General features: G+C 39.6%; 1 protein-coding gene across 8 annotated transcripts in view; it reads right to left on the bottom strand.

The window, feature by feature from the left end:
* The window catches only part of LOC105032655 (uncharacterized), a 45,877-nt gene extending 24,666 nt beyond the window's left edge, over nt 1-21,211 (bottom strand). For 5 of the 8 annotated variants that reach the window (XR_003798767.2, XR_003798765.2, XR_003798768.2 and 2 more), the window contains exons 1-6: nt 20,979-21,211; nt 20,563-20,627; nt 18,768-18,845; nt 18,005-18,113; nt 15,918-16,065; nt 9,122-9,334 (exon numbers count right to left, since the gene is read on the bottom strand). Coding sequence is in view for 5 of the 8 variants with exons in the window: in XM_029261084.2 (XP_029116917.1) it covers nt 9,122-9,334; nt 15,918-16,065; nt 18,005-18,113; nt 18,768-18,845; nt 20,563-20,627; nt 20,979-21,070 (705 nt within the window). In the remaining 3 variants the exon portion in view is untranslated. The other 3 variants (XM_029261083.2, XM_029261088.2, XM_029261087.2) reach the window with 3 other exon arrangements.
* Nucleotides 21,212-21,518: the final 307 nt, after the last annotated feature.

Raw genomic sequence — 21,518 nt, forward strand, 5'->3', positions numbered from 1 at the left:
GATAGTCTACTTCGATCTTTTTCTGCTTTGCCCTTTCCTTCGCTGCTTTCGAATCAGCAAAGTACTTTTTCATCAATTGTCGGACCTCTTGCGACATTTCCGACACATCGACACATCAGGATAACCACCAGCTAGATGCTGCTTCAACCTAGTCACTCCTCCTCCCTTGAACTCTGTGTTGCACCATTTGCATCTCCAATGATGCCGAGCCGAGAGCATCTCGCCATAATCCCAACCGATGTCACGCTCTTGATCTTTCTTCTTACTCATTTCTGCAGATATAACAAAATACTAATTATTTCGAATTACCTGTAATATAACACTAATTACATATATTTTTTATTTGATAATATTTTTTACTATTTAAATATTTACAAAAAAAATTTCAAAAAAATCTCAAGTTAGATTCAAATATTTCAATTGTTTTGAATCATTCTAAACATTATTCTCAATTTCAAAACTAACACTGATTTTTTATTTTTTTATTTTTTTAATAATTTTTATATAAATAAATATATACTATAAAATAGCTGATTAATTAAAGTGAACGAACGTCATGCTCTAAATTTTTTTCTTATAAATATATGCAAGTATAACAAACAATGATAGTTTAACGATAATTAAAATAATTATATATAATTTTAAAATAATTTTAATAATTATTTTAAAACTTATAAATTTAAAATAAATATGTTATATGCTTCAAATAATATTTTTAAATTAACTAAAATATAACACTATTTTTATATATTTTTTATTTTATAATTAAATTTTTAAATTTAAATAATTAAAAAAATATTTTTTAAATTTCAAATATTTGAAAAAAAATTAGAAATTAGATTTAAGTAGTTTGAATCATTCTAAACATGATTCCCAAACTCTGATTTTTTTCGTAAAATTTAAATTTTTTTTAATTTTTAAATAAATAAATATTTAAAAATATTTAAAAATATATAATTAACGAAAATTAACAATTTTGATGTCATCGTGTAGATCTTCTAAAGATCTATCACATATAATTAAATCATCTCAAAATCACAAGATTTTGGCATGATTTTCTCTTATTTTCATTCTTTCTCATTCTTATTCAATTTTTAACAACAAAAATTAAAAAAAAAATATTTACTAAGAAAATAATACATTATCTTACCTCCGGCCAAAGATCAGCCTCTCCTCGAACCACTCCTGCAATTTGACGAATTTTTTTTTCTAATTTTTCGGAGGTCGTTGAGACCTCCGAACCCTCGGGAGTTCTCTGAGACATCTCAGAGAACTCCAAAGCAGGTAAGGCTTTTTATGCATGTGATCTCCGACCCCCCTCCCCCCTCGTCACTTTTGGCACATGGGGTGTCGGTACGGTTCAGTTCATACCGAACCGGACCGAACCGGACCATACCGTCCGATTTTGGACGGTATGGAAGCAAACCGGACCGAACCGCTCGGTTCGGTACCGGTTCGGGCTGTTTCTAGAAAAAAAAGTCCGAACCGGACCGTTTGAGCACCGGTCCGGCTCGATACGCCCCGTACCAACGGTTCGGCCCGGTACGGCGAACCCTGACTCTGAATGCACGCCATGATCCACCTAATCCGCCAAAGGTGGAAGTCGAAGTCCGCTAAGTATGAAATACTGTACCGTGCCGAACCGACCGATACACCCATACCGAACCGGACCAATGGGAAACCGATATGGTTCAGCCAGTTCAAACGGTATACCAGCAGAGGAGGGAGCGAAAGAGAGGGAAAGTGAGAAAGAAAGAGAGAGGAGAGGGAGGCAGGAGCCGTTGGAGGTCGGCAGCGACCCACTACGGCCACCGGAGGGCCGTAAAAGCATCCGTGGCTCATCAGTTTGCCCGATAGGACTTTGAAACGAGCGAGAAAGAGAGAGAAGGGGGAGATCACTGAAGATGAGAGCGGGTGGCATCGCGATCACGGATGCGGACTTCACCGAGGCCGGGAGAGGGGGTGGCGGAAGCGGCGCAGGCGACGTCACGGTCGCGGAACAAAGGCTCTCGCCCCTGTTCATGTGACCTCCTTTTTTGAAAACGAAGATCAACAGCGAAGCCGACAAACCATTTGTCGGCTTCACTATTTAAAAGATTTTTTAAAAAAATTAAAATCAAAAAAACCGACACCATTTGCCGGCTTCACTTAAGTTTCAGTTTTTAAAAAATTCGTGAAATAGGGATGTCACCCCTGTTTCATGCCCGCGACACCGCGCGCATTGACTGCACCGTCCAACGGCCACGACGGCCAACCGGAGGCCATCCGACGGCCCCACCCCCTCCTTCCTTTCCTTTTTTCATCCCTCTCTATTTCTCTCTTTCTCTTTTTCTTCTCTCGATTCGGATCTGATGCCTTCATCGATTCGCTGCCGGATCGGTATGATACGGAACCATACCGAACCATACCTTCAACCGGCTGAAACGGCCGTCGATACTGAGATGGCGAACCTTGCCGCCAAGACTCTTAAGGAATTGCTAGCTTATCCGATCATAGACTCGCTCCATGTCAAGCTTGATCGCCATAAGACTCCAACGATCGAACGTCCAACGAAGATCATACATGAACCCCTGGACGATGAGGACATTATCAAATATATTGCAGCCACCGACAAAGCCCCCCACTCCGAGCATATCAACTGCTAAAGAATGGATTTCATCCTATGCACCAGGATTTTCTGTACCGTGCCAAACCGACCGATACACCCCATACCATACCGGACCAAAAGGAAACCAGCACAGTTCGGCCAGTTCAATCGGTATACCGACGGAGGGAGAGAGAAAAAGAGAGAGAGGAGAGAGAGATATCCCAACGACTGGAGGCCGACAGTGGCCCACTGCGACCACTGGAGTGCTTCCACGCCTGGTTATCTCTCGATAGGACTTTTTTAAGAGCGAAAAAGAGAGAGAGAGAGCTCAAAGGGGGGAGCAACGTACCGAAGGCCGACGGAAGGGCCGTCAGTGTTTGCCAGGTAGCTACCATGGCCATTGGATGGCGAAAATGGATGCGCAGAGCCGCGATTGTAGAATGGGGGCAACAGCCCCTGTTCATCGCCATTTCCATTTTCTAAAAACGAAGGTGAATAGTGAAGCCGGCAATCGGTTTGCCGGCTTCACTTTGAATTTTTTTTAAAAAAAAGACAACAATGAAGCCGACAATCTCGTGACAGCCCCTGTTCATCGTCCTTTTTTAAAAATGAAAATGAATAGTGAAGCCGGCAATCGTTTTGCCGGCTTCACTTTAAATTTTTTTTAAAAAAGGCAACAGTGAAGCCGATAATCGGATTGCCCGCTTCACTTAAGTGAAGCTGGCAAACCAATTGTCGACTTCACGTTTTTTCGACTTTTTTAAAAAAAGATTGTGAAACAAAGGCGATGCCCTGTTTCACGCCCACAGCGCCGCATGTGTGGACTATGCCATCTAATGGCCCCTCCGACTCCTTCCCCTCCTTTCTTCCTTCCTCTCTCCCTATCTCTCTCTCTCTTTTTCTTCGGTCGGTTCGCTTCCATTTGCCTTCGTCGGTTCGCATCAGTCCGATATGGAATCGTACCGTCGATCGATCGATATAGCCACTGGTACTGATTTCGAAAATCTTGTTGTGCACCATCAGCTTAGCGCATACCTTGTACATGATCATGCACAAGCTGATGGATTTGAAGTGTCCCAACTTTGAGACATCATGCTGCTTCAGGAGGACCACAAAAGACTACGTTCAGGCTCCAGGCATCTATCTAATAGCCAAAAACTCTTGTACCATGGCAACAATCTCCTGACGAATAATCTACCAATAATGCTTAAAGAAGAGGGGGAAAATCATCTAGTTCGGGGCCTTATCCTCCGCCAGACCACTTGCCACACATCATCCTTAGTCACCATGTCGAGGAGGTCTCTATTTTTCTGCTCCAAGACTACACCACTAGGGGGGTGGCATGAAGGTCCCAGCCCCACCTAAAGGCATCGTCTATCAAGATCTGAAAAAACACACCAGCTCTTACCTAATCTCCTCCCGGATGTCAGCCACTGATCGTCGGTGTCCTCGATCGCCCTGATCTGGATCCTGTGCCTGCAAATAATAGTGGTCTGGCAAAAGAATCTCATATTTCGATCCCCCTTCCTGATCCACTGAATCCTAAATTTTTGGCTCCACAGTCTCCTGCTATCTTAGAAGAGAGTAGTGCTCAGAGAGTTTGCCCCAGAGGACAGCCAGGTCAGCCTCCATGAGACCACCCTCCCAATCCTCCCGCTCCTAGAACTCCGAGATGGCTACCTCCACTACCTCGAGCCTCCTGAAGATATCCCCCACCTCAAACATGTTCCATCTCCACAGCTGCCTCCTTGTCAACTCCAATCTCTAGGTCATCCGATACCTAGCATCACCCCAAACCAGTAGTGTCCAACCCTCCCTCATAGTGTCCCACGACCAAGGGTAGGAAAGCCGGAACTTCTCGAATCAGAATAGGCTTCGATATAAGAGAGCAATGTCGGTGGTAAGCAAGATCGAACAATGGTTGGAAGCGATCCTCGATAAATGTCAAACAAAGTGGGCAGGATGTTGCTGAATCCAACTAGCTATCGTAAAAATCCCGTCAATCCTCTCCCACATGTGGACTCCACTCTGGCAATTATTACATCAGATAAATATCGGCCCAACGAAAGCAAGGTCTGCTAAACCGCATAAGTGAAAAAAGTCCCTGAACTCTAGAGACTCCATGTCATCGACAAAGGGTCCACCTTCTCTTCTCATCAATACAATTAAAATTACCAGCCACAACTGAAGGGATACCCTGATCAATCAAATAAGACACCTACCACAAAACTCTTATCTCTCTATAATCGGTGCTAGCATACACATCCGACAAAAACCAAGTAGGCCATTCATTTCAGAAATGATAACAGCAACTTGCTAAGTACAACGATGGAACACATCCACAGAAGCCACTCCCGTTCTCCAAACAACAATGATTCCCCCCGACAAACGCTAGGACTCCACCGCATAAAACCCTCAGTCCACTAGAAACTGGTGGCAAGTGGAGCCAACCATGGGCCAGACAGCCTCATCTCCATAAGGTACATAGCTCCAGGTTATGTTGTTGCATAATCTTTCTGAAAGTCGAGCGGAATGACTGTTTGCTCACCCCCTTAACGTTCTAGAAGAGAAGCTTAATTGGTCAATGATGAGCGAAAGTGGGTGGGTCCCAGGAACATTCCATCGAGGGCACACAATTTTCTGGAATCTTCTCATTCCCCTCCCCCATGTTCAATTGGCCCCCAACAGCTTGTAGGGCTGTTTTGATCCGGCCCACAGCCTCCTCATGACCCAATCGGCTCCCAACCTCCAGGTGCCCATCGCCACTAATCAAGGCTCCACCAAGCCATCCAAGTTGGCCGAAGATGAATCACCGGCAACCCCAGGCAACACTGACCTTCGAAACTCCTCCCTAGGTCAGGATCTGTTAGATCCTTCCGTTCGTCACCCCCTGACGCCCATGCCACCCAAGCTCGATAGTGGATAGCAAACATGCCATTCTCCGACCACCAGCGACCTGGTCCCGACATTCCCCGAGGCAGACGAAGGGTTAAGAGGGGCAGCACAACCTCCAGTTAGCAAGGGTCCTTCTCCGATGAGGACACAGAGGAAGCGGTCTTCTCCATGCTCCAGAGGTTGCTCCCTTTCGGCCCATAATTTTGGCCTGCAACACCAAGCCCAACTCAGTTCGGGCTTGCATCCAGTGGTTGGGCTGACCGAGCTAGACTCCTAGCCCATTCAGCAAGGACCCGCCCACTTCAGATATATAAAGGTCTCTTGGCTCGAGTATTTCTCTCGACCCACCTCCATGGCCTCCTAACCCCAGCCCAAACTTGGCCAAAGCCTTGAACCCAGACTTGGGCTTGATCGATTCAACCAGATCCACCCCAAGGGTGCCCCGTTGGTTCTCCAATGATCGTTAGCGGGGAATTTGGAGGGTTTTTGCCACCCATCGGAATCCGGCGACGAGCCAAGTGAGCTTTCCCTCAGCCGAGGTGAACACGGACGAGATGGGGAAGAACTTGGACCGAAGGAGTTCGAGTTAGATTCAACTTCTTTCCTTGCTATTGCCAGAATCCTAGCCGGACGAGGTTGCCGGATCCTCGATATCGCCACCCAAGGCCCGAGGCAAGGCTGAACGATGCTCGCCAACACCTCACCCTCCCTACATTGCCTTCCACCATCATGGGAGAGAATATTTTTCCAACTACAGTTGTCGCCCCCCTTGCTGCACTTTCCAACGGGAATCGACACTCCTCGCCATGTCCCAACCGACCACATTGCTAACAGACAGTCAGCCATTTTCATACGCGAATGACTGCCAAAATATACCCTGATGATCCTGGATTGAAACCTCCAGATTCAAGGGTTCCGATGAGTCTATCTCGACCCAAAGTCTGGCAAAGCCGGTTTTCTGGCAACAATTCATAAATTCATCCATTACCACTATTCTCTCGGAATCCATTGCTATACCCATCAGCCTCTTCGGCCTCCAGTACTCCATCAGCAACCCAAGGAGGTGAACCCAAAACACCATTCTTCAGACCATCTTGACACCCGTGATGAAGTCGGCCACCCACGATTCAACCGCCAGTAGTTGACCAGTGACAAACCAAGGGCCGCCATTGATGATGACATCACAATCCTCCTTCGATCGAAACATCACCAAGTGATGGTCCTCTGCCAGGGAAAAGGACTCCGGGTCATACTGAAGCTTCTCCCGATCCTTGAACTCCTTTGCAACCTAGTCCATTGGCACTCTCCGGCCAAGACTCCAGACAAGCATTGAGCAGTCTTTCCACTATTTCCAGGACTTCTCCACCACCTCCTTCGAAAACTCGAGCACTTTTGTAAAGTATTTTTTGCAACTGCTCAACCTCCTCTAGCGTGATCTTATGCTCCGTCCATTGGGCCTGCCTCGGCAATCCTTGAGCCACCCAAGCCTAAGACCTCTCTCCCCCACATGGGTCCAACGAAGACCAGCTGCCCTCACTCGGCCCCTTCCCCTTGTTGGACATCGCAAACCCCACAAGAACCGCACAATGCCTGTTCGACAGATAGCCCGACTGACCGCACAACTTTTAACAAAATCGCACACTCGCACTCGCACAATCGCACTTCAAGATTAACGAGTGCAAGATGTAAGAATCTAGGAGCATTTAAGCAAAAAGAATCACTATAAATGCAGCACATTGTCTAGTAAAAAATCCAAGATAATAAATCTAATCTCACTAAAAGTTCCACTCTTTGCATTTGACACAAAATAAATATACCACTCAAAATGATAAAAAAGAAACAAACTACATTTAAGAAATAATTATATAATCACCATTGACCAATAAACATATTTATGACCATGCTTATCAGACCAGTTGATGATTTATCCAGCATCCCACCTCCTTTTTCTTCAAGTAAAATCAATGGCAGGACAAACACTTTTTTTTTATGATGGTGGACAAACACTCAGTTTTAATTAGCAAGGGTGATTATAGATAGTCAAATCAGCTCAAATAGAGCATAAAACTATATGAGTTCATCTAACTGAAAACTCATCTTTTTCCACCTTATCCTATATAACCTCCATACCAAACTAGAAACTCATAATTTGAATAGACATATGGTGGTAGGCCCTTTTCTCTCTTCCCCTGATAGCTCTTCATCATAAATTCAAAAGAAAAAACTTGGTGTCCATTCCCTTACCTCTCCAGCTAATCTCCTTCACACTTCCCTCATGGTGTATGGGCTAGACGGTAGTGGTATTATTGGTTAGGATCTTTATATTTCATCTCCTGCATATTCTTTCTTTTCTCTATCTTTTATTTATTCTTGCAATTCCTAACCCTTGCATATTTTTTTCTAACTCTTGTTTTACTAGCATCCGCAATTATTGTTTTGAGTTTTTGATATTCGTCAATGAACAGCTTAGTGTCTCATCATGTTTCCCTTGAACCTTGATTTAGTATCTGGACTTCCTATTATGGTTAGTTCCTTTTTCTTCCTTCTCAATGTTTATTTTCAATGTTGGATTGACTTTCACACTATCTAAGGTTCTGCTTCTATACATTTCCCAAAATTATGGAATGTAACATTAAACATGCATCCCTGGGTCACATTAATGACCAAAATATTATACCTAATTATATCAGCAGATTTCAACTTTTCATTCTTATGGAACCAAGATAGATAAAAGCTGAGACACAAGTTCAGACTCAGAGTTGGCTTGAAATGAATACTTCAATAATCAATATGAGCATGCGTATATTAAGATATGCCTCCAAAAAGGCAAATTACACGTTGAACTTGAAAATAAATCTGAACCATATTTACTAATCCTCAAAGACTAGATTGGCTAGACCTTTAAAATAAAAGGTGCAGAACAATAAAACAAGAGGCCTCAGAAAAGAACCAAATCCCTAATGCCCTGCATCATGATCACAATAGCATGTAATCATCTCATGTTTAAGAAATTTGATAGTGTCGTGGGTCAAAATTTGTTACTTGGTCTCTATTCCATGAAAGACTGAATAGAAACCTGCTTTATAGCTCAACAAGGAGGGCGGGCCTTGGTGCAATGGTTGCATGATCCATTGTGCCCAACGTGTCACAGGTTCAAAACACAAAAACAATCTCTCTAAACACAGGGTGAGACCGCATACATCTGACCCTCCCAAAATCCTAACAGTAGCAGGACCCTCATGCACTGGGGCACTCCACCAACAATTGGACTCGAGCATCATTTACAAAAGATCTATATTCATGTATAATGTATGAGCATAGCGCACAATATGGTATTGCTAGAACTCCAACTTAGTCAATCTGTAAAAGGTTTAGTAGCATCTTGCAGAACGTGATATTTTGGATCACATATTATGTGCACATGCATAGTGATGTTGAACAAGAATCCTAATTTAACTAAAAGTGAAACATCATAAACTTGAATATACCATAAGCAGGATACAAATATAGGTGTTGCAATGAATGACCGTAGAAGATCAGAATGATGATGTCATATATCATATATGAAGTAGCTACTTGAAAAAAACAGAGAACGTAAATTTCACTACATATTTGCCAAATCTTGGTGCAAAAGGTTACCTTGGTGTCAATGTTATCTATGCAATCAAGAACAAAATCAGGCTGGCCAGAAAGAATTTCCTCCTCTGATGATGCATCATACAACTGCACTCTTGCTTCTATACGGCACTCTGGAAATATTGCTGAAAAATGCTTTTGCAGGCATAAAGCTTTTGGGATCCCAACATCATCTCTCATGGCCACAGCATGTCGATTTAGTGATGAGAGTGACACCTTTCATATAAGCATTACTTAGTTACACTCAAAGTAGTTAACCTTTGAAATTGTTGCATTTACTTGGATAGAAATAATCAACTTCTTCCAATAATTATTGCTTATGTACGCATGCATAATGTGCCACAAGCATACAGGCAGACAGAAACACACTCGCACATGAAAAAAAGAGGGGATGAGAGTTTAGTGACACAATGATGTTTTAGAAAAAGTCCTGAAAATTGTTTACATAGGACTACTAAAAATTTATTCATCATATGTACCTTTTTTCTTTTTTTTTCCATCGACTATAATTTTTTTAGGTATAATTTGAGTACATTTTCTACACAGTCTCACTCTCATTAATGATGAAATGGGTTCACTTCAAATATACACTAGAATAAAACATCATGTGGGAGACTGTCAGGGCTGCCAGACAGGAAGAGCCCACTAAGTTGCTAATAACTGTCCTTGATGTCCCATATAGGATGGCTAAAAGGCACAAGGCATACTGAAAAGGGACACAGAGTTTGCTCTTCCTCTGATTGTTTACTGAGAGACTGTTACTAAATTTCAGCAAGTTGATTTGATCATTAGTAATTTAGTAGCTTCAAAACATGAATCGAGAAATGTTGGTGTGAATTCGAAAGTATACTTTGGCATCTGCTCAAAGAAGTATTTAAGAGTCCACGTCATAATTTGAATTTTTTTGTTTTTGAGAAAAGGGAAGAAATTTACAGTCCTTAGATGATTTATTGAGGTAAGAAATTTAAAATAGTGTAGGTGGTACTCCAACCAAGGTCACTGGTACCCACACCCCAGTGACTTTACCAACAAACCAGTTGGCACCCACATCCTCAGAACTAGCCATAACTCTTGAACCACGAACCTCCTCCAGTGAGAGGAGGCATGTGACCACCATGGCATCACCCACTTTGCCAAAAAAAGCATGTTATTATGGATTTGATTATAAAAACTCAAACCTTCTAAAAATTGTGGTACCGGTTCCAAAATCAAATCATTGCTTCATGGAGCAAGTATCCAAATGTTCTTACATTTTCGACTAGCAAACTAGAAGCCAGATATATTCATCCTTACTTATCCAAATCAATGTATAATTTCAGATATTAATGTAAAATCCATGATAGTACTAATGATTAGCAGGCAACATTTTAAGCATAAACCAGTGTATTTAACGCAATCAGACAAGCTGAAAGTGTTATTCATAATATCAGCTCTTCCAATTGAAAGAGAATGTTGTATCAATTATTGTACTATATAATGCCAACCACACTGATATATCTGTCCATGAGGTGTGTCTGACCATCTGTGTTTCCTCACACCACTTTTTTCATCCCTTTTTCTGTGTTTCCCATTTCTCTGAGTGGCCGTCAACCACAAGATCAAAGGTCCAAGTCCTTCTTCTAGCATTTGCTCTATATCCCCAAATTAAATCTCTAAGAACTTTGATACAGCAATCTATTAAAGATTTATGCTGTTGTTTTCTTTAGGTGGAAAACTGGTTGCTTTATTAGGCAAATGGGCGTACATCATGAAACCTAGAGTGGAGGCCAAGAATTAGATTTGTCTTGTGCAAGTCTTAAGCTTGATAATTCAAGTTCATGCCAGAGATATTCCTGATGTTGGATGGAATCTTTTAGCTGCCTCAAAGGTGAAGTGGCAATTCGTACAATCCCAATTTCCCATGAATAGACCAAATTCTCATGAGTATACGAAATTCTTATAACTCCATAATAAATGATAAACAAGGAGATAGTTGCAAAATGCATGTCATAAAAATTAAGTGCCAAAAGTTGTCAAAAGGACCATGCACATCCAAGAGTACAAACCTCACTTCATTAAAATTCATTTGCATTCTTTATTTCCAATCTTCCTTTTCAGCTAAGCTAGAAGATCAAGCATTTTAGGGAGAACGTGAATATCCTGTTGCAACAGGATAAATATTCAAGTTTTTTTACTGTAGTTTTGTCCAAGTACTGTTATTCAGCTAGCTTAGCATTTTGATCTACTTTTTAAAAAGTTCTAGGAAGTCTTTTTTTGTCAATCTTGTGTGTACGTTATCAAGGCCCAAGGGCTTAGACTACATGTTTTTATATGGTCCATGGAGATTATATTGGTCCAGGTTTTGCGTTATAGGACCAAGTCAACAATAAGGGAGAGCTATTAAGCCTAGATAACCACTATATGAAGCCATAATTAGGTTGGCCATAATATGCAGGATCCACAACTTAAGCATGATAAAAAAGGTTGGGCTACTGTTCTATAGAGCTGATGAATCGAGATAAATTCATTATTGACCAATCGCTATTATGCCTACCCTATTTGGTTGTAACTCTTGTATTTGCTTTCTTTGTTTCTTTTCTTCTAGGGGGAAAAAGACGTCAGGTAGGAGTCCAGGATTAGAAAGTCTTAGAGGTGCTTCAGTGTTTTAAAAGCGTATTGCTGCTGTAACTTGTAACTGAATATTAATTCACAGAAATGAAATTCTGAGTCCATCTTTCTTATGTCCTCTTCTTTTTGAAAATATTAAATCAATATTGGGCAGTGGGACATCCCATTTTGGTCTTGGACTCAACCTAGACCACACAAATCAAAGAATGACCAAAATTTTTATCAAATTTTCTAGCTAATTCTTGATCTGAAACAAATTTCAGGTCCATACAACTGTAGATCAAGTTCGAAATATCGAGCAGTTTGGCGTGCACTTCTCAATATGTACACTGAGGCCCCCTCAAGATGCGGAGGCTTGGTTTGGTACAACGAGACTAGGTTTAGGCGAAAATTGTCCAAACCATGCCTGAGCCACCAAAAACAGATCCAGCAATTTGGGGAGGGATCAAGGTTGGTTTGCCCCGAACCAATCCTAGAACCACTCTCAATAGGGTGATATGCCTAAATGCTGCCCACGAAGTGGTTTAAAGTGTGATTCTCTCTTGTTTCACACCATTTAAAAGTAGAAACAACAGAAAGGAACAGAAAGAAGCTGCTAAAAGGATTTCGATACCAGATCAACCAATCTACAACCATTTTTGCACTAGTGATAAGCACATGCTACCAAAATGATGTGGGCATGCTCAAGTTCCACCAAAGCTGAAGTCCAAAATTGCTATAATTTCACATACTTATCTATTTTTAATTAGTTTGAATATATATTAAAATAATACAGTAAAATCATCATTAAAAAAAAAAGCCAAATTGATGCCCCAAAAGAAATAAGGTGAATGCTTTAAACAGCTTCATGCAACAAGCTTGCACTTTAGTACATGCTATAAAAATTTAAAAAATTAAAAAACTGATTGAAATATGGATGATTAAGCTAGTGCTCGGTACATGATCATCGATGGTAGTAATGATCATTTGAATGATTCTGGATTACAGGTGTTACCGTCATTAGATGATGTCATTAATATTCTTTGTTCATTTTCATTTCAATTGCTAATTTTAACATGTATATCTTTTTAGTGTTTTTCTATGAAACTAAGTTCTTTTTAAGTTGCAAGATATTTGATGCTATGAGATATTTATTATGTTAATTTCTACAACACATAAAATCTTGACTTAAGCATTTAACTCAATACTTTATCTTACTCCATGAAAAAACATAGCATTTGGACAAAAAAAACAAATTAAAGATCTGCAACCAGAGTTTGATGGCCAAAAAATGCTACACTAAGTGTGCTTGAGGCAAATATATATGCATGTCCATTGAAACCCTCTGTCAGTACAATCGTCGGTAAGATGCGTGCTAGCTACCCAAGGCTCAAACAGTATGTTAGATCCTCGACAAGGTTTCAAAAACCAATACCGAGACCCATACTGATTCCTGCTCGATACGGTACCGTACCATATCATACCGTACCAACATTAAAAAAATTAAAAAAATTTCTATCCACCACCACTAAAAAAAAAAAGAAAAGAAAACCATGCTGAACCGTACCGAACCGAACCGTACTGCACCGAACCGAACTGAACCATCTGGTTTCGTGCCGTTTGGGCCGGTACCGTATCGAACCGACTCGACCAGTACAGTCCGATTCGGACCATGTACTGAAAAATCAGTCTAAACCGTGCCGGTTCCCTGCTGGTACAGTACGGTATGGGGTGTACCGGCTAGTTCGGGCCGGTACGGAGTACCATGATCCTCGGTATTTCGAATCTTACTGTAGGTTCATTGCTTTAGACCAATTCTACAACATTTGCTTTTGAGATCTATTTAAAATGAATTCATCAAAAAAACACGAAGGGCATGGTTGGCATTGCTTAAAATAAGTACCTTTACAGCCTTTGATGCAGAGAAGTGCTTCTCCTGGTAGAAAGGAATGAAAATATTGGACTCAAGGTTTGCTGACTCCGAACTAGATCCCATGCCGGCCGGCCAATGGCACGAGTCAATATGCCCCATACCGGACCATACCAGCCCGAATGGACATAGAAACAAGGGAGAACTAGAGATGAAAAGAAAGAGAGAGAGGGGAGGTGAGGGAGGGAGAGGAAAAAAAGAAAAGAGAAGCCGGTGGAGACATCGACAATGGCCATTGGAAGGCTGCGAAGGCCCTCAGAGGGCCGCCAAAGCCTCCAAGGCTCCGCAGTCCTCCATGAGAGGAGATTAGAGAAAAAGAGGAGAGGGAGAGAAATGGAGGGGAAAGTGGTGGGGAGGCCATCGGAGGGCCACCAGATGGTCAACAAACCCATCGTTGGCTTCACTGTGCATCACGTCAACAAAAAAATAAAACGATAAACAAGTGTGAATCACCCTTGTTTCGAATCCACGACATCCATGGGGTCGATTTTGGCCGTCTAGCGGCCGCAGCGGCACTTTGACAACCTCCCCATCACCTTGCCCTCCCTCAATTTCTCTCCCTCCCCCTCTCTCTCTATAATCTCCTCTCATGGAGGACCGTAGAGCCCCAAATGCCTCAACGGCCCTCTGACGGCCTCTGCAGGCCACCACCTGTCTTCTCCTCTCCTCTATCTCTCTTCCTCTCTTTTCTTCTCACTCACTCCGTCTTTGCCAGCATCCCAAATCGAATGCCCAAACCATAACAATAGGCCGCCGATAGGTTCGGCACGTCCCGAACCATCCGGTTCAAGGTAGTTTAGCATTCCATGATTGGACTAGTAGCATGTTTAAGGTTTCTTAAAGAGAATCTTTTGGTGACTTTAAAAAAAGTGCTTTCTTAAAAAAATGTGTTTAGCAAGATCATTTTAGAAGTGTTTTCCAAATAAGCATAATTTAAAGAATGGTTTTAGGAGAAGCTAGAAAATTCTGTTCCTGGATTCTATTCTTGTATGCTTGCTCCTTGTCTTCCAAATATCGTAAGTCCATGCACAAAAGGAAATTTTAAATCATGTGATATCAAATGCCAAATATGCAAGATTTGCTTTTCATTTAAGAACTTAATGTAAGTGTTTTCATAGGATTGTCTTGTAGAAACCAGAAGCAACCCCCTCTACAAGAGCTTTCAATTAAGTAGTTGTCGTAAAGTGGCTTCTAGGAAAAATAAGAAATCTAGCTTCTGTCTTATGCTAATGTAAATCTGCTACTACTGGCTATTAAGCATGATACTTCTAGGTATGCTTATGGGTAGGATCTGGCCTGAGCAAGGCCAAAAACATTTAACAACGCCAGCCTGCAACCCATCCAGAAGCATATAAAATCACCCAAAATTGGCCTACAGGCTCACTTGTTTACATTACTAGATGAGGCAATTCAATTACCAAACTTAAAGTCAACATCATTTGGATCTTATTTCCTCTAGAGGTATGATTGGACCCTGCAAACGTATCACTTCGGATGTACTTCTAAACCCTAATGACAAAACTAAACAAAGTTACGCTCATATATGGAACAAAACCACACAGATTTAGACTAGATATCACTTGAAATTGCTTCTAGGTCTGGTTTAGACCCATATAATTCAAAGGTGGCGCAGATCCAAGCTGGACCCAACCTGATTCTTGCCAGTTAATTAATGGTTTGAATTCAATCCTTTATATAAAACTTGACCTCAAATAGGTCTATTTCAAATCCAATTGAACTTGATCAATCTTCATACACCTTTTAACTCTCATGTGCTAGGTTCGTGGACTCGGTACCGAAACCGTACCGGTTGCCGACTGATATGATACGGTACCATACCGTATCGGATATAAAAAATCAAAAAAAATCCCATCCAACAGCACAAAAAAAAAAAGAAAAAGAAAATCAGACTGAACCAGCTTCAAACCGTACCAAACCGGACCAAACCGTGCGGTATCGGGTGGTTCGGGCTGATACCATACCGACCCGACCAGTTCGGTCCGATTCAGGCCGTTTTCCGAAAATCCGGCATCCGGATTGATACTCCACCAGTACGGTACGGGGTGTACCGACTGATTCAGACTGAGACAAAATAGCATGCTCATATGTACAACTAAGCTTCTAAAGCATTTCATAATCAAACATCCACATATATGAAGTGCTTGTGTTCAAAGCACTGCTTCAAAAATGCCATTGGAAAAGCATAAGCATAAGCAATAATAGGCATGGCCAAATCAAAAATATTTGTTGGAAACAATATTTACTCTATGAAAAAGAAAGTACCTGATCAAAGTCCACAAGGAGGAGCCTGCCAACTCCAGATCTCAAAAGCATAGAAGCAGCATGACTACCCACTCCTCCAAGACCGATGACTACAACATATGATTCAGTCACTTTTTGCTGTGATTCCATTCCAAAGAACTGAATGTTCCTAATATAAAAATTAAAAAAAAAAAAAAAAAACAATGTTACGTTTTATGGAATACAAAGGTATCATCAGTCAATAAGAAAGTGAAAGAACTAGCAAGATTGATTCAAATCAAGATTGTGATGGTATGTTATTTAAAATATACTTTAACAAAGTCATATTTTAAACCCATCAGAGAGCAGGAAAGGGAGACAATGAATTTATAAGTAGATAAAGGCAGAAGTGCCATAACTTGAACTATGTGAGCCCAGTAATATAACCCTCAAATTCAAGTAAAAAAAGTTCATAACATCCTTAATTAATTTGTCAAATTGGAAATGTTGAACAAGTTTGCAACTACACTTGGATCATGGGGTTTGGTGGATTATTTGAAAGTAATTTTAAATAATTGTGTTTTAACAATACATTATTCCTAAGAATATACTGACCTCAATTTCTAGTCCTGCTAAAATGTTATTCAAAAGCTTTGTCTATTTTCTATTCTTAATCTCTGCCACATTGTCAACATGGATTACTGAGGAAAAAATAGGTCCTCACTTGTGTAGCTGTACCTATAGAGAATCCATTGATGCAAAACTTTACAAGATACTGCATATCAGTTTTGGAAGAAATACAGCAAGGAATCAAAATAACATTTAGGAACCGATAGATGCAAACACACAATGAGGTACCCTAGGTCTTGGGGAAAAAAAAAATTGCTAAAAAGCCTCAAGAGGGATTTATCGGCTAACAACACTCAAAACAATATCCTAACAGGAACACAAAGATCAAGAAAAGATCAAACGTAAATGCTAAAAGTGTCCAATGAGCTTCTAGAAGGCTTCAAGAGATCTATGGAGCTTAAACAAAAAGTTATGGGCTAATTAAACTCAAATAAAACAGACTTAAGGCCAAAGGAGATCAAACTGACACATAGTAAAGATAAAAACTTCTTTAAAAAATGATTTACTAAAAAAGGGGTTAAACAGATGTCACACCATGTAAGAGAGTCAATTTATGTTTACCAGTTATTAATAGCCCAGATAGATCAAAATAAAAATAAAATGATATGAATCAGGTATGGTTGGTTTATTAATCTAAGATGTTCTTTCAAATCTGAAAGAATTTTAGAAACACTTATGCTTGAATGGAGAAAAGCACAGTGGCCAATGGAGAAAAGCACAAGGCAAGCACTTCAGACACTAGTCCACTGCATGAAAGGTATCTAGTCCAGTCTGTTTAGTTTTGTTCTTTAGAAAGAAGCCATGCAAGGTAGAGCCTAAAGATTAGAAAGTCCTATAATCACTAAATGTTGTGACAGAGGTAGCAGGAATAATCCGAACTCATTAACCAACTTGATCCAATCCATCAGTTCCGAGCCCAAGAATGGGTTTAACAAACCAGAACAAATACCAGCTAAAATAGAGCTCATCTTAATTCCCTAAAAAAAAGATAAAAAGAAAAAGAAAAAGTAAATCTCATATAAAAGCATCGTGACTTATCAGAGCAGAACCTTCTAACTCTGTTTTATTAAATATCGAGATACATGTATGCCTAAGATAAATCCCTAATCTTAACTCACATCTAACAAATCCTATCCCCTTTTCTCCTCTCACAGTTCTTCCTTCCTTTCTCTCCTGTCAGCTTACTATTTTTAATAAATTGTTCAACAATTTTAATGCCATGTGCCCACCTAACTTCCTGTATGTTCTGCCTAATTTATTGTGGCCATGTAATTGGTTTGACAACCTTGAACGACAATCAAATTCCAAGTTTAAATTTTGAAAAAAAAAAAATCACCCAAGTTGAATACCATTTCATGAATGTTGTTGCCTGCAAATGAAAAGCAATATAGCCTTTCATATTGCAGAACTACAGTTTCCCATGCTCTCGCAATTATAGGATCAAAAATTCTAATCATGGACCTGTAACATAATTAGATGGATAAAATAATTAATCTCACCTTGTAAGTTGTTCAGATACCACCTCATCTTTTAAAAGGTTTGAATAAACCAAACCATCTGGTGCACCATTGTATCTGGTTCCGCAACTTCCAAATAATTTTTCTTTGCCTGCGTACAAGGTTAGGATAAAAAAAGGCTATAAGACAGCTAAAAAGAAATATAATACCATATCTAAAAGATTTGAATTTTTACCACATTGCATACTGACAGTCAATTAAGTAGTTTGGATATGATGTCTACATCCAACACATTGGGAATATAAAACATAAAAAAATAAGATATTAATAAATTCTCTCAATTTGCTTAATATTGCATTCTTACTCCAGTATAAGGTAATTTACTACTAAGAGATATGGCAGGAATATAAAAATATTTATTTAAGGAAAAGGCATAGTCATGTGAGATTTAAATTAGATGGCATTACCATAAGTAGCAAATATCTTATAAAGAACATAAAAATATCATATCAATCTACCAAAAAAAACACCCAGAAAAATGTCAGCATACACCTTATTTGTAATCTAAATAGAATTGCATCACTGCCATCTTTTCATTACTAAAGAATCACCGAGATTCATAAAATAGAAACCTTCACATCATCTGCCTCCTATTAAAAAAAAAAAGTTTTAAAATCCTACAAAGCACTCCAACTTATTCACAAAATTCCCTAGGATGGATGCGTCACAGTTTATTATGGTAGTAAATTTTTCTTGATATGAAATTCCACCCATGAAAATGTTTCTTTGCCTCTTCAAATCAAACCTAGTTTTCCCGGTGAATCCCTGGTGAGGAAGATCTCATTCCTGGTCTTCTTCTGATGGCTCCACACTGACAATCCCCCTAAAAAATGGACCCAGAAGATGATAAACTCATGAAGATATGGAACCATCAAATGTTTGAGAAAAAATATTCATAATAAAGATAATGCTATTTGAAATATTGGCAGTATAGGAAGGAAATGACAAGAAGGTAGGGGGCAAGAGTAAGATGAACAAAAACATTTTTCTTTGTAAGAATAATCGATATTGGCAACTCCAAGAATGAGAGCACAAGGTCAAGTGAAAAAAATTCTTGCTAGTTTACTTTCATGCGAATTGTTTATCCTTTTGACATGTTATACATATCTTTCATATTGGTTTTAGCTAGCAAGGCAATGGTATGGTATTGTATGAGACAAGACCTGCCAAAACTTACTTAGGAACTATCACAATATGTGGCACTACAACCCATCCTATCCATATTTGCTACCAATTAATACCACAGAAGCAAGAAAATTTTCCACCTTGTTCTTCTCTCAAACTTCTTGTCCTTCCTAGCTCTGCTCATCTTTCAAAGGATATCACCAAAACTTTCACTATACTTTTTGACAATATGGAATTTTGACAAACTTACCCGCTGCAGATAATTGGATCAACTCAGTTTCAAGGTTCAAAGCATTACAAATTTTATGCCCATTCAATCGAGGTCTAGTAGAGTAACCATTATACAAGAATATTCTTGTCAATACTAATATTGTCTTACTGGCACTAAGAAAACTTTAGAAATTTTGCCCAGATGAACATAATTACATCTACTTAATGTCAAGAATTAGTCATCCTATGCATGTGTCAATCCTGCAAAATAGGAGAATATGCCAATAGTAGGCAGGAACTGCAATATAAAGTGACATAGTACTCATCATATCAAAAAAACAAAAAAAAATGTAACCGAATAAAACAAAATAGCAAAGTTCCTTTTCTCAATGCTTCCAGGGTCTAGGGTGAATTCAGCACATTTTAGTAGACAAGAATTAAAAATGTCAAACATGATTTTTCATTTAACTAAACAAGCATCACCAGCCATACTAAACCTATACTCTCATAAATGATCAATACATCTAAACATCCAGAGTACACTATCTAGAAAGGTATAAAAAAAACAAGCATGAACTAGCATTATATCAGGTATAGCTAATAATAAGAGCCTCAATTTTTTATGAATTTGATAGATCATATGAAAGATACATTGTCAGGGACTGATTTTTGTCCAGGGATAAATATGAAATAAACCCATGCTGATCAGTGCTATTATTACATGATACATGTCTTCCATACGGTGTTGACTCTTTGCCACAATAATGCATATTATTACAACAAATAGAAATTCAAAATATATATGTAAATTATCAGGAATTAGCAATTCTAATTTCTAAACAACAATCTCTCCAAATAGCCGAAACTGCAGACAATGAAAATGTCCCCTCTTTTCCAACTTCAAAGCACATTTAAATAGCACAAAACTTCTGATTCTTTATTTTGAAGTATAGTACTAGGCAGTGAGAAAGCCATTCAAGGAATCTACAGTGTCCCTCTATGTTTCTGAGGTGCAACAAATAATTGGGAAGGGTCACTTAAAAACAAAAGGGAAAAATAAAGACATAATTTTACAGAAAAAAGAACGTCCTTACACACATGCGTATGAAGGGAACTCAGAAGCACAATCAGGAATATTGCAATTAGGCACCAAACAATCACATTACTATTTAGAATCCCAATAAAAACAATTAGAAGAGACTTACCACTCCGATCAGCAATTACTGAACAGCCGGTCAAAAGACGTTTTACTTGTCGCTTCCCAGCCCATCTGCAAGCATCAGAACGACAGGATTTAAACAAAACAAAGCTTGAAACTTCTTTATCCGTAAAATCATCCTAACAAATTCAAAGGCACCAACCACACACAGATTCAATTTAGATATCCTATCATTGACGAATGCTGAGAATTCCCTATGGAACCTTTCCTAGTTACCAAACTCTTGTCTCATGAGATAGAAAGTGAGGTCGAGAGGCTAAATTTCAAGGAAGCCAGTAAAAATAAGAAGAAAGAAGCAATCTTGGAGTGGGAAATCAATGTTTTGAGACTACTGGATTCGACGATCAATGGCGACTTTTCAAACAAAGAGATGAAAGTTCATCAAACAGCGATCAGAGAAACCTGGAGAGGAGATTGATGAGAGCGACGGTGGACAGGGAGCCCAAGAGAGCGCCCGTTCCGACCAAGAGCCACTGCTTGGACCTCTCCGCCATCTCTCTTTCTCCCTCCCCCACTTCTAAGGCTGCCTTTGGGGTGGAACAAAAACCCTACAATGGATCTAAAGGGGTTTTCCGCGATGCGCGCACGTTGTTACGAAGGACGGCGCTGAGAGCAACGAAAACCATTGGGCCGGTTTGCCACGTTTCTCCTAACGCTTAGCTTAAAAAAATAAAATAAACTACAGTTACTGGAAAAATTTAAGATTGCTTCGCTTGATAAAGTGATTATTTCTTTGATTATTAAAAAAAAAAAACAACATCATTTTTCTCTCTTTTTTTTAATATATTTTTATCAATTAATTATCTAACAACCAATACATATCTTTATATAAATCAAAATAAAATTTTTAAAATAAAAAATTCTCTAATACACGATATATATATTCAGATGATATATATTTAGTAAATTAATCATTTAGCAGCTCAATATATACTATATATT

This window comes from Elaeis guineensis, chromosome 3, assembly GCF_000442705.2.
Source record: "Elaeis guineensis isolate ETL-2024a chromosome 3, EG11, whole genome shotgun sequence".
NCBI lineage: Eukaryota > Viridiplantae > Streptophyta > Magnoliopsida > Arecales > Arecaceae > Elaeis > Elaeis guineensis.